Raw genomic sequence first — 15,220 nt, forward strand, 5'->3', positions numbered from 1 at the left:
TCTGGAGTATAATACAGCATGTAACTCAGGATCAGTAATGTAATGTATGTACACCGTGACTGCACCAGCAGAATAGTGAGTGCAGCTCTGGAGTATAATACATGATGTAACTCAGGATCAGTAATGTAATGCATGTACACAGTGACTCCACCAGCAGAATAGTGAGTGCAGCTCTGGGGTATAATACAGGATGTAACTCAGGATCAGTAATGTAATGTATGTACACAGTGACTGCACCAGCAGAATAGTGAGTGCAGCTCTGGGGTATAATACAGGATGTAACTCAGGATCAGTAATGTAATGTATGTACACCGTGACTGCACCAGCAGAATAGTGAGTGCAGCTCTGGAGTATAATACAGGATGTAACTCCGGATCAGTAATGTATGTACACAGTGACTGCACCAGCAGAATAGTGAGTGCAGCTCTGGAGTATAATACAGGAGGTAACTCAGGATCAGTAATGTAATGTATGTACACCGTGACTGCACCAGCAGAATAGTGAGTGCAGCTCTGGAGTATAATACATGATGTAACTCAGGATCAGTAATGTAATGCATGTACACAGACACTCCACCAGCAGAATAGTGAGTGCAGCTCTGGGGTATAATACAGGATGTAACTCAGGATCAGTAATGTAATGTATGTACACAGTGACTGCACCAGCAGAATAGTGAGTGCAGCTCTGGAGTATAATACATGATGTAACTCCGGATCAGTAATGTAATGTATGTACACCGTGACTGCACCAGCAGAATAGTGAGTGCAGCTCTGGAGTATAATACAGGATGTAACTCAGGATCAGTAATGTAATGTATGTACACAGTGACTCCACCAGCAGAATAGTGAGTGCAGCTCTGGGGTATAATACAGGATGTAGCTCAGGATCAGTAATGTAATGCATGTACACAGTGACTCCACCAGCAGAATAGTGAGTGCAGCTCTGGGGTATAATACAGGATGTAACTCAGTATCAGTAATGTATGTACACAGTGACTGCACCAGCAGAATAGTAAGTGCAGCTCTGGAGTATAATACAGGAGGTAACTCAGGATCAGTAATGTAATGTATGTACACAGTGACTGCACCAGCAGAATAGTGAGTGCAGCTCTGGAGTATAATACAGCATGTAACTCAGGATCAGTAATGTAATGTATGTACACAGTGACTGCACCAGCAGAATAGTGAGTGCAGCTCTGGAGTATAATACATGATGTAACTCAGGATCAGTAATGTAATGTATGTACACAGTGACTCCACCAGCAGAATAGTGAGTGCAGCTCTGGAGTATAATACAGCATGTAACTCAGGATCAGTAATGTAATATATGTACACCGTGACTGCACCAGCAGAATAGTGAGTGCAGCTCTGGAGTATAATACATGATGTAACTCAGGATCAGTAATGTAATGTATGTACACAGTGACTGCACCAGCAGAATAGTGAGTGCAGCTCTGGAGTATAATACATGATGTAACTCAGGATCAGTAATGTAATGTATGTACACAGTGAGTGCACCAGCAGAATAGTGAGTGCAGCTCTGGAGTATAATACAGGATGTAACTCCGGATCAGTAATGTAATGTATGTACACAGTGACTGCACCAGCAGAATAGTTGACTGCACCAGCAGAATAGTGAGTGCAGCTCTGGAGTATAATACAGGATGTAACTCAGTATCAGTAATGTAATGTATGTACACAGTGACTGCACCAGCAGAATAGTGAGTGCAGCTCTGGGGTATAATACAGGATGTAACTCAGGATCAGTAATGTAATGTATGTACACAGTGACTGCACCAGCAGAATAGTGAGTGCAGCTCTGGGGTATAATACAGGATGTAACTCAGGATCAGTAATGTAATGTATGTACACAGTGACTGCACCAGCAGAATAGTGAGTGCAGCTCTGGGGTATAATACAGGATGTAACTCAGGATCAGTAATGTAATGTATGTACACAGTGACTGCACCAGCAGAATAGTGAGTGCAGCTCTGGAGTATAATACAGGAGGTAACTCAGGATCAGTAATGTAATGTATGTACACAGTGACTGCACCAGCAGAATAGTGAGTGCAGCTCTGGAGTATAATACAGGATGTAACTCAGGATCAGTAATGTAATGTATGTACACAGTGACTGCACAAGCAGAATAGTGAGTGCAGCTCTGGAGTATAATACAGGAGGTAACTCAGGATCAGTAATGTAATGTATGTACACAGTGACTGCACCAGCAGAATAGTGAGTGCAGCTCTGGAGTATAATACAGGAGGTAACTCAGGATCAGTAATGTAATGTATGTACACAGTGACTGCACCAGCAGAATAGTGAGTGCAGCTCTGGAGTATAATACAGGATGTAACTCAGGATCAGTAATGTAATGTATGTACAAAGTGACTGGACCAGCAGAATAGTGAGTGCAGCTCTGGAGTATAATACAGGATGTAACTCAGGATCAGTAATGTAATGTATGTACACAGTGACTGCACCAGCAGAATAGTGAGTGCAGCTCTGGGGTATAATACAGGATGTAACTCAGGATCAGTAATGTAATGTATGTACACAGTGACTGCACCAGCAGAATAGTGAGTGCAGCTCTGGGGTATAATACAGGATGTAACTCAGGATCAGTAATGTAATGTATGTACACAGTGACTGCACCAGCAGAATAGTGAGTGCAGCTCTGGAGTATAATACATGATGTAACTCCGGATCAGTAATGTAATGTATGTACACCGTGACTGCACCAGCAGAATAGTGAGTGCAGCTCTGGAGTATAACATAGGAGTTAACTCAAGATCAGTAATGTAATGTATGTACATAGTGACTGCACCAGCAGAATAGTGAGTGCAGCTCTGGAGTATAATACAGGATGTAACTCAGGATCAGTAATGTAATGTATGTACACAGTGACTGCACCAGCAGAATAGTGAGTGCAGCTCTGGAGTATAATACAGGATGTAACTCAGGATCAGTAATGTAATGTATGTACACAGTGACTCCACCAGCAGAATAGTGAGTGCAGCTCTGGAGTATAATACAGGATGTAGCTCAGGATCAGTAATGTAATGCATGTACACAGTGACTCCACCAGCAGAATAGTGAGTGCAGCTCTGGGGTATAATACAGGATGTAACTCAGTATCAGTAATGTATGTACACAGTGACTGCACCAGCAGAATAGTAAGTGCAGCTCTGGAGTATAATACAGGAGGTAACTCAGGATCAGTAATGTAATGTATGTACACAGTGACTGCACCAGCAGAATAGTGAGTGCAGCTCTGGAGTATAATACAGCATGTAACTCAGGATCAGTAATGTAATATATGTACACCGTGACTGCACCAGCAGAATAGTGAGTGCAGCTCTGGAGTATAATACATGATGTAACTCACGATCAGTAATGTAATGTATGTACACAGTGATTCCACCAGCAGAATAGTGAGTGCAGCTCTGGAGTATAATACAGCATGTAACTCAGGATCAGTAATGTAATATATGTACACCGTGACTGCACCAGCAGAATAGTGAGTGCAGCTCTGGAGTATAATACATGATGTAACTCAGGATCAGTAATGTAATGTATGTACACAGTGACTGCACCAGCAGAATAGTGAGTGCAGCTCTGGAGTATAATACATGATGTAACTCAGGATCAGTAATGTAATGTATGTACACAGTGAGTGCAGCTCTGGAGTATAATACAGGATGTAACTCCGGATCAGTAATGTAATGTATGTACACAGTGACTGCACCAGCAGAATAGTGAGTGCAGCTCTGGGGTATAATACAGGATGTAACTCAGGATCAGTAATGTAATGTATGTACGCAGTGACTGCACCAGCAGAATAGTGAGTGCAGCTCTGGGGTATAATACAGGATGTAACTCAGGATCAGTAATGTAATGTATGTACACAGTGACTGCACCAGCAGAATAGTGAGTGCAGCTCTGGGGTATAATACAGGATGTAACTCAGGATCAGTAATGTAATGTATGTACACAGTGACTGCACCAGCAGAATAGTGAGTGCAGCTCTGGAGTATAATACAGGAGGTAACTCAGGATCAGTAATGTAATGTATGTACACAGTGACTGCACCAGCAGAATAGTGAGTGCAGCTCTGGAGTATAATACAGGATGTAACTCAGGATCAGTAATGTAATGTATGTACACAGTGACTGCACAAGCAGAATAGTGAGTGCAGCTCTGGAGTATAATACAGGAGGTAACTCAGGATCAGTAATGTAATGTATGTACACAGTGACTGCACCAGCAGAATAGTGAGTGCAGCTCTGGAGTATAATACAGGATGTAACTCAGGATCAGTAATGTAATGTATGTACAAAGTGACTGGACCAGCAGAATAGTGAGTGCAGCTCTGGAGTATAATACAGGATGTAACTCAGGATCAGTAATGTAATGTATGTACACAGTGACTGCACCAGCAGAATAGTGAGTGCAGCTCTGGGGTATAATACAGGATGTAACTCAGGATCAGTAATGTAATGTATGTACACAGTGACTGCACCAGCAAAATAGTGAGTGCAGCTCTGGGGTATAATACAGGATGTAACTCAGGATCAGTAATGTAATGTATGTACACAGTGACTGCACCAGCAGAATAGTGAGTGCAGCTCTGGAGTATAATACAGGAGGTAACTCAGGATCAGTAATGTAATGTATGTACACAGTGACTGCACCAGCAGAATAGTGAGTGCAGCTCTGGAGTATAATACAGGAGGTAACTCAGGATCAGTAATGTAATGTATGTACACAGTGACTGCACCAGCAGAATAGTGAGTGCAGCTCTGGAATATAATACAGGATGTAACTCAGGATCAGTAATGTAATGTATGTACACAGTGACTGCACCAGCAGAATAGTGAGTGCAGCTCTGGAATATAATACAGGATGTAACTCAGGATCAGTAATGTAATATATGTACACCGTGACTGCACCAGCAGAATAGTGAGTGCAGCTCTGGAGTATAATACATGATGTAACTCACGATCAGTAATGTAATGTATGTACACAGTGACTCCACCAGCAGAATAGTGAGTGCAGCTCTGGAGTATAATACAGCATGTAACTCAGGATCAGTAATGTAATATATGTACACCGTGACTGCACCAGCAGAATAGTGAGTGCAGCTCTGGAGTATAATACATGATGTAACTCAGGATCAGTAATGTAATGTATGTACACAGTGACTGCACCAGCAGAATAGTGAGTGCAGCTCTGGAGTATAATACATGATGTAACTCAGGATCAGTAATGTAATGTATGTACACAGTGAGTGCAGCTCTGGAGTATAATACAGGATGTAACTCCGGATCAGTAATGTAATGTATGTACACAGTGACTGCACCAGCAGAATAGTTGACTGCACCAGCAGAATAGTGAGTGCAGCTCTGGAGTATAATACAGGATGTAACTCAGTATCAGTAATGTAATGTATGTACACAGTGACTGCACCAGCAGAATAGTGAGTGCAGCTCTGGGGTATAATACAGGATGTAACTCAGGATCAGTAATGTAATGTATGTACACAGTGACTGCACCAGCAGAATAGTGAGTGCAGCTCTGGGGTATAATACAGGATGTAACTCAGGATCAGTAATGTAATGTATGTACACAGTGACTGCACCAGCAGAATAGTGAGTGCAGCTCTGGGGTATAATACAGGATGTAACTCAGGATCAGTAATGTAATGTATGTACACAGTGACTGCACCAGCAGAATAGTGAGTGCAGCTCTGGAGTATAATACAGGAGGTAACTCAGGATCAGTAATGTAATGTATGTACACAGTGACTGCACCAGCAGAATAGTGAGTGCAGCTCTGGAGTATAATACAGGATGTAACTCAGGATCAGTAATGTAATGTATGTACACAGTGACTGCACAAGCAGAATAGTGAGTGCAGCTCTGGAGTATAATACAGGAGGTAACTCAGGATCAGTAATGTAATGTATGTACACAGTGACTGCACCAGCAGAATAGTGAGTGCAGCTCTGGAGTATAATACAGGATGTAACTCAGGATCAGTAATGTAATGTATGTACACAGTGACTGCACTAGCAGAATAGTGAGTGCAGCTCTGGAGTATAATACAGGATGTAACTCTGGATCAGTAATGTAATGTATGTACACAGTGACTGCACCAGCAGAATAGTGAGTGCAGCTCTGGAGTATAATACAGGATATAACTCAGGATCAGTAATGTAATGTATGTACACAGTGACTGCACCAGCAGAATAGTGAGTGCAGCTCTGAAGTATAATACAGGATATAACTCAGGATCAGTAATGTATGTACACAGTGACTGCACCAGCAGAATAGTGAGTGCAGCTCTGAAGTATAATACAGGATGTAACTCAGGATCAGTAATGTAATGTATGTACACAGTGACTGCACCAGCAGAATAGTGAGTGCAGCTCTGGAGTATAATACAGGAGGTCACTCAGGATCAGTAATGTAATGTATGTACACAGTGACTGCACCAGCAGAATAGTGAGTGCAGCTCTGGGGTATAATACAGGAGGTATCTCAGGATCAGTAATGTAATGTATGTACACAGTGACTGCACCAGCAGAATAGTGAGTGCAGCTCTGGAGTATAATACAGGATGTAACTCAGGATCAGTAATGTAATGTATGTACACCGTGACTGCACCAGCAGAATAGTGAGTGCAGCTCTGGAGTATAATACAGGAGGTAACTCGGGATCAGTAATGTAATGTATGTACACAGTGACTGCACCAGCAGAATAGTGAGTGCAGCTCTGGAGTATAATACAGGAGGTAACTCAGGATCAGTAATGTAATGTATGTACACCGTGACTGCACCAGCAGAATAGTGAGTGCAGCTCTGGAGTATAATACAGGATGTAACTCAGGATCAGTAATGTATGTACACAGTGACTGCACCAGCAGAATAGTGAGTGCAGCTCTGGAGTATAATACAGCATGTAACTCAGGATCAGTAATGTAATGTATGTACACCGTGACTGCACCAGCAGAATAGTGAGTGCAGCTCTGGAGTATAATACATGATGTAACTCAGGATCAGTAATGTAATGCATGTACACAGTGACTCCACCAGCAGAATAGTGAGTGCAGCTCTGGGGTATAATACAGGATGTAACTCAGGATCAGTAATGTAATGTATGTACACAGCGACTGCACCAGCAGAATAGTGAGTGCAGCTCTGGAGTATAATACAGGATGTAACTCAGGATCAGTAATGTATGTACACAGTGACTGCACCAGCAGAATAGTGAGTGCAGCTCTGGAGTATAATACAGCATGTAACTCAGGATCAGTAATGTAATATATGTACACCGTGACTGCACCAGCAGAATAGTGAGTGCAGCTCTGGAGTATAATACATGATGTAACTCAGGATCAGTAATGTAATGTATGTACACAGTGACTCCACCAGCAGAATAGTGAGTGCAGCTCTGGAGTATAATACAGCATGTAACTCAGGATCAGTAATGTAATATATGTACACCGTGACTGCACCAGCAGAATAGTGAGTGCAGCTCTGGAGTATAATACATGATGTAACTCAGGATCAGTAATGTAATGTATGTACACAGTGACTGCACCAGCAGAATAGTGAGTGCAGCTCTGGAGTATAATACATGATGTAACTCAGGATCAGTAATGTAATGTATGTACACAGTGAGTGCAGCTCTGGAGTATAATACAGGATGTAACTCCGGATCAGTAATGTAATGTATGTACACAGTGACTGCACCAGCAGAATAGTTGACTGCACCAGCAGAATAGTGAGTGCAGCTCTGGAGTATAATACAGGATGTAACTCAGTATCAGTAATGTAATGTATGTACACAGTGACTGCACCAGCAGAATAGTGAGTGCAGCTCTGGGGTATAATACAGGATGTAACTCAGGATCAGTAATGTAATGTATGTACACAGTGACTGCACCAGCAGAATAGTGAGTGCAGCTCTGGGGTATAATACAGGATGTAACTCAGGATCAGTAATGTAATGTATGTACACAGTGACTGCACCAGCAGAATAGTGAGTGCAGCTCTGGGGTATAATACAGGATGTAACTCAGGATCAGTAATGTAATGTATGTACACAGTGACTGCACCAGCAGAATAGTGAGTGCAGCTCTGGAGTATAATACAGGATGTAACTCAGGATCAGTAATGTAATGTATGTACACAGTGACTGCACAAGCAGAATAGTGAGTGCAGCTCTGGAGTATAATACAGGAGGTAACTCAGGATCAGTAATGTAATGTATGTACACAGTGACTGCACCAGCAGAATAGTGAGTGCAGCTCTGGAGTATAATACAGGAGGTAACTCAGGATCAGTAATGTAATGTATGTACACAGTGACTGCACCAGCAGAATAGTGAGTGCAGCTCTGGAGTATAATACAGGATGTAACTCAGGATCAGTAATGTAATGTATGTACAAAGTGACTGGACCAGCAGAATAGTGAGTGCAGCTCTGGAGTATAATACAGGATGTAACTCAGGATCAGTAATGTAATGTATGTACACAGTGACTGCACCAGCAGAATAGTGAGTGCAGCTCTGGAGTATAATACAGGATGTAACTCAGGATCAGTAATGTAATGTATATACACAGTGACTGCACCAGCAGAATAGTGAGTGCAGCTCTGGAGTATAATACAGGATGTAACTCAGGATCAGTAATGTAATGTATGTACATAGTGACTGCACCAGCAGAATAGTGAGCACAGCTCTGGAGGATCAGTACAGCATCAGTAATGGTACTTCTGACTTTCTCTGACTTTCCTTGTGTCGTACAGATATTTCAGGAGCCTAAGCAGGCTTGTCGTGTGGATCAGGTCCTGGCTGACTATTCGCGGTGCATCAAGGTGGGATTTGTTAAGTGCCGTCCTGGGATTGATGATTATGGCTCCTCGTCTTCGCCTCTTCCGTTAATGACGGCTTCTTAATAACGAGCATTAATTACATGGTCTCCCGCACAGATGCAGCAATCACCGTCATCTGCTGTAATCTTCAGTCATCTCTTAGTGTAAATTGCGTCTCATTAGTCCCGGGGCCGGATCTCCTCTGATCTCCTGGGACTCAGGTTGTGCATCTTGTCCCCGCAGCTCTCGGGACGCTCCGCGGGGCCCCTGACCGGAGCGCTGCTCTTCTCTGTGGTCGGAGGAAAGATGAGCGAAGGAATCAACTTCTCTGATGACTTGGGCCGGTCGGTGTTTTCTTTCCTCCAGAATCTATATCATTACAAGATGGACGGATTGTGCGATTCCCCCGATATTCCCCGCTGATCTCTGGTTCTGTCCATGTTGTTTGCAGGTGCGTTGTGATGGTGGGCATGCCGTACCCCAATATCCGCTCCCCCGAGCTGCAGGAGAAGATGTCCTATCTGGATCACATGCTGGTAATGACACCGCCCTGTACTGATAACGAAGAATAGGCCACGTGGGGGTCGTAGAGGAGGGTCCGATAACGCTGTGCTTATTCCCCAGCCCAAGACTAATGGCGTGTCCGCCGGGAAAGAGCTCATCGAGAATCTGTGCATGAAAGCCGTCAATCAGTCCATAGGTAAGAGGAATATACAGTACAGACCAAAAGTTTGGACACACCTTCTCATTTAAAGATTTTTCTGTATTTTCATGACTTTGAAAATTGTACATTCACACTGAAGGCATCAAAACTATGAATTACCACATGTGGAATTATAGACTTAACAAAAAAGTGTGAAACAACTGAAAATATGTCTTTTATTCTAGGTTCTTCACAGTAGCCACCTTTTGCTTTGATGACTGCTTTGCACACTCTTGGCATTCTCTTGATGAGCTTCAATAGGTAGTCACCGGAAATGGTCTTCCAACAATCTTGAAGGAGTTCCCAGAGATGCTTAGCACTTGTTGGCCCTTTTGCCTTCACTCTGTGGTCCAGCTCACCCCAAACCATCTCGATTGGGTTCAGGTCTGGTGACTGTGGAGGCCAGGTCATCTGGCGTAGCCCCCCATCACTCTCTTTCTTGGTCAAATAGCCCTTACACAGCCTGGAGGTGTTTGGGGTCATTGTCCTGTTGAAAAATAAATGATGGTCCAACTAAACGCAAACCGGATGGAATAGCATGCCGCTGCAAGATGCTGTGGTAGCCATGCTGGTTCAGTATGCCTTCAATTTTGAATAAATGCCCAACAGTGTCACCAGCAAAGCCCCCCCACACCATCACACCTCCTCCTCCATGCTTCATGGTGGGAACCAGGCATGTAGAGTCCATCCGTTCACCTTCTCTGCGTCGCACAAAGACATGGTGGTTGGAACCAAAGATCTCAAATTTGGACTCATCAGACCAAAGCACAGATTTCCACTGGTCTAATGTCCATTCCTTGTGTTCTTTAGCCCAAACAAGTCTCTTCTGCTTGTTGCCTGTCCTTACCAGTGGTTTCCTAGCAGCTATTTTACCATGAAGGCCTGCTGCACAAAGTCTCCTCTTAACAGTTGTTGTAGAGATGTGTCTGCTGCTAGAACTCTGTGTGGCATTGACCTGGTCTCTAATCTGAGCTGCTGTTAACCTGCGATTTCTGAGGCTGGTGACTCGGATAAACTTATCCTCAGAAGCAGAGGTGACTCTTGGTCTTCCTTTCCTGGGGCGGTCCTCATGTGAGCCAGTTTCTTTGTAGCGCTTGATTGTTTTTGCAACTGCACTTGGGGACACTTTCAAAGTTTGCCCAATTTTTCGGACTGACTGACCTTCATTTCTTAAAGTAATGATGGCCACTCGTTTTTCTTTACTTAGAATTTGTATTATGGCAAGAAAAAAGCAGCTAACAGTCTATTCAGTAGGACTATCAGCTGTGTATCCACCAGACTTCTGCACAACACAACTGATGGTCCCAACCCCATTTATAAGGCAAGAAATCCCACTTATTAAACCTGACAGGGCACACCTGTGAAGTGAAGACCATTTCCGGTGACTACCTCTTGAAGCTCATCAAGAGAATGCCAAGAGTGTGCAAAGCAGTCATCAAAGCCAAAGGTGGCTACTGTGAAGAACCTAGAATATAAGACATATTTTCAGTTGTTTCACACTTTTTTGTTAAGTCTATAATTCCACATGTGGTAATTCATAGTTTTGATGCCTTCAGTGTGAATGTACAATTTTCATAGTCATGAAAATACAGAAAAATCTTTAAATGAGAAGGTGTGTCCAAACTTTTGGTCTGTACTGTATGTGTATATATATATATATATATATATATATATATATATATATATATATATATATATATATATATATATATATATATATATATATATATATATATATATAATGTGTGTCTGTGTATATACAGTGCGGAAAATAACTATTTGATTCTCTGCCAAGTTTACAAGTTTTCCCACCTACAATGAATGGAGAGGTCTGTAATTTTTATCGTAGGTCACTTCACCTGTGAGAGACAGAATCTGAAAATAAATCATTGTATGATTTTTTACATTTTATTGCATGAAATAAGTATTTGATCACCGACCAACCAGCAAGAATTCTGCCTCTCACAGACCTGTTAGTTGAAGCCTCCTACTCTGCATTCATTACCTGTATTTATTGCACCTGTTTGAACTCGTTACCTGTATAAAAGACACCTGTCCACACACTCAATCAATCACACTCCAACCTATCCACCATGGCCAAGACCAAAGAGCTGTCTAAGGACACCAGGGACAAAATTGTAGACCTGCACAAGGCTGGGATGGGCTACAGGACAATAGGCAGCAGCTTGGTGAGAAGGCAACAACTGTTGGCACAATTATTAGAAAATGGAAGAAACACAAGATGACTGTCAATCTTCCTCGGTCTGGGGCTCCATGCAAGATCTCTCCTTGTGGGGTAAGGATGATTCTGAGAAAGGTCAGGAATCAGCCCAGAACTACATGGGAGGACCTGGTCAATGACCTGAAGAGAGCTGGCACCACAGTCTCACACATTACCATTAGTAACACACTACGCAGTCATGGATTAAAATCCAGCAGGGCACGCAAGGTCCCCCCGATCATGCCAGCACATGTCCAGGACCGTGTGAATTTCGCCAATGACATCTGTATGATACAGAGGAGGCATGGGAGAAGGTCATGTGGTCAGATGAGACCAAAATAGAACTTTTTGATGTCAACTCCACTCACCGTGTTCGGAGGAAGAAGGATGAGTACAATCTCAAGAACACTGTCCCAACTGTGAAGCATGGTGGGGAAACATCATACTTTGGGGGTGCTTTTCTGCAAAGGGGACAGGAAGACTGCATCGTATTGAAGGGAGGATGGATGGGGTCATGTATCACCAGATTTAGGCCAACAACTTCCTTCCCTCAGTAAGCACATTGAAGATGGCTGGGTCTTCCAAAATGGCAATGACCCGAAACACACAGCCAGGGCAACCTAAGGCGTAGCTCCATAAGAAGCATTTCTAGGTCCTGGAGTGGTCTAGCCAGTCTCCAGACCTGAACCCAGTAGAAAATCTTTGGAGGGAGCTGAAACTCAGTGTTGCCCTCGACAGCCCCAAAACCTGAAGGATCTGGAGAAGATCCGTATGGAGGAGGGGGCCAAAATCCCTGCCGCAGTGTGTGCAAACCTGGTCAAGAACTGCAGGAAACGTCTGACCTCTGTAATTGTAACAAAGGTTTCTGAACCGAATATTAAGTTCTATTTTTCTATTGTATCAAATACTTATTTCATGGAATAAAATGCAAATTAATTATGTAAAAATCCTACAATGTGATTTTTCTGGATTTTATTTTTAAACTCGGTCTCTCACAGGTGAAGTGACCTACGATAAAAATGACAGACCTCTCCATTCATTGTAGGTGGGAAAACTTACAAAATCGGAGGCGTATCAAATACTTATTTTCCCCACTGTATATGTGTGTGTGTATATAATATATATATATATATATTTATATATATATATATATATATATATATATATATATATATATATAGCTAACTATATATATCCCCTTTTCTCGGACTCTTCATTGGGGTGACACAGGAACCATGGGATATATGCTGCTATCAGGAGGCTGTCACTAAGAATATACAGGAGCGTCTCACTAATAGAATATCATCAAAAAGTTAATTAATTTCAGTTCTTACACACAGAGGGATCTATTATACAGAGTCATTACACACAGAGGGATCTATTATATAGAGTCATTACACACAGAGGGATCTGTTATATAGAGTCATTACACACAGAGGGATCTATTATACAGAGTCATTACACACAGAGTGATCTATTATATAGAGTCATTACACGCAGAGGGATCTATTATATAGAGTCATTACACACAGAGTGATCTATTATATAGAGTCATTACACACAGAGGGATCTATTATATAGAGTCATTACACACAGAGGGATCTATTATATAGAGTCATTACACACAGAGGGATCTATTATATAGAGTCATTACACACAGAGGGATCTATTATATAGAGTAATTACACGCAGAGGGATCTATTATATAGTCATTACACGCAGAGGGATCTATTATATAGAGTCATTACACGCAGAGGGATCTATTATATAGAGTCATTACACGCAGAGGGATCTATTATATAGTCATTACACGCAGAGGGATCTATTATATAGTCATTACACGCAGAGGGATCTATTATATAGAGTCATTACACGCAGAGGGATCTATTATATAGAGTCATTACACGCAGAGGGATCTATTATATAGTCATTACACGCAGAGGGATCTATTATATAGAGTCATTACACGCAGAGGGATCTATTATATAGAGTCATTACACGCAGAGGGATCTATTATATAGAGTCATTACACGCAGAGGGATCTATTATATAGAGTCATTACACGCAGAGGGATCTATTATATAGAGTCATTACACGCAGAGGGATCTATTATATAGAGTCATTACACGCAGAGGGATCTATTATATAGAGTCATTACACGCAGAGGGATCTATTATATAGGGTCATTACACGCAGAGGGATCTATTATATAGTCATTACACGCAGAGGGATCTATTATATAGTCATTACACGCAGAGGGATCTATTATATAGAGTCATTACACGCAGAGGGATCTATTATATAGTCATTACACAAAGAGGGATCTGTTATATAGTCATTACACACAGAGGGATCTATTATATAGAGTCATTACACACAGTGATCTATTATAGTCATTACACGCAGAGGGATCTATTATATAGAGTCATTACACGCAGAGGGATCTATTATATAGTCATTACACGCAGAGGGATCTATTATATAGAGTCATTACACGCAGAGGGATCTATTATATAGAGTCATTACACGCAGAGGGATCTATTATATAGAGTCATTATACGCAGAGGGATCTATTATATAGAGTCATTACACGCAGAGGGATCTATTATATAGAGTCATTACACGCAGAGGGATCTATTATATAGAGTCATTACACACAGAGGGATCTATTATATAGTCATTACACGCAGAGGGATCTATTATATAGAGTCATTACACGCAGAGGGATCTATTATATAGAGTCATTACACGCAGAGGGATCTATTATATAGAGTCATTACACGCAGAGGGATCTATTATATAGAGTCATTACACGCAGAGGGATCTATTATATAGAGTCATTACACGCAGAGGGATCTATTATATAGAGTCATTACACGCAGAGGGATCTATTATATAGAGTCATTACACGCAGAGGGATCTATTATATAGAGTCATTACACGCAGAGGGATCTATTATATAGAGTCATTACACGCAGAGGGATCTATTATATAGGGTCATTACACGCAGAGGGATCTATTATATAGTCATTACACGCAGAGGGATCTATTATATAGTCATTACACACAGAGGGATCTGTTATATAGTCATTACACACAGAGGGATCTATTATATAGAGTCATTACACACAGTGATCTATTATAGTGATTACACGCAGAGGGATCTATTATATAGAGTCATTACACGCAGAGGGATCTATTATATAGTCATTACACGCAGAGGGATCTATTATATAGAGTCATTACACGCAGAGGGATCGATTATATAGAGTCATTACACGCAGAGGGATCTATTATATAGAGTCATTACACGCAGAGGGATCTATTATATAGAGTCATTACACACAGAGGGATCTATTATATAGAGTCATTACACACAGAGGGATCTATTATATAGAGTCATTACACACAGAGGGA

At 41.8% G+C, this 15,220-nt stretch overlaps 1 protein-coding gene across 1 annotated transcript in view; it reads left to right on the forward strand.

Moving 5' to 3' along the window:
• DDX11 (DEAD/H-box helicase 11) overlaps positions 1-15,220 on the forward strand; it is a 132,258-nt gene that overhangs the window by 107,907 nt on the left and 9,131 nt on the right. Inside the window, exons 22-25 of the mRNA XM_073650295.1 lie at positions 8,814-8,882; positions 9,123-9,223; positions 9,331-9,415; positions 9,504-9,579. Coding sequence (XP_073506396.1) covers positions 8,814-8,882; positions 9,123-9,223; positions 9,331-9,415; positions 9,504-9,579 — 331 coding nt within the window. The remainder of the gene's footprint in view (positions 1-8,813; positions 8,883-9,122; positions 9,224-9,330; positions 9,416-9,503; positions 9,580-15,220) is intronic.

Source organism: Phyllobates terribilis, unplaced genomic scaffold (genome assembly GCF_046119375.1).
Source record: "Phyllobates terribilis strain yellow unplaced genomic scaffold, ASM4611937v1 Scaffold_10__3_contigs__length_209671492, whole genome shotgun sequence".
Lineage (NCBI taxonomy): Eukaryota > Metazoa > Chordata > Amphibia > Anura > Dendrobatidae > Phyllobates > Phyllobates terribilis.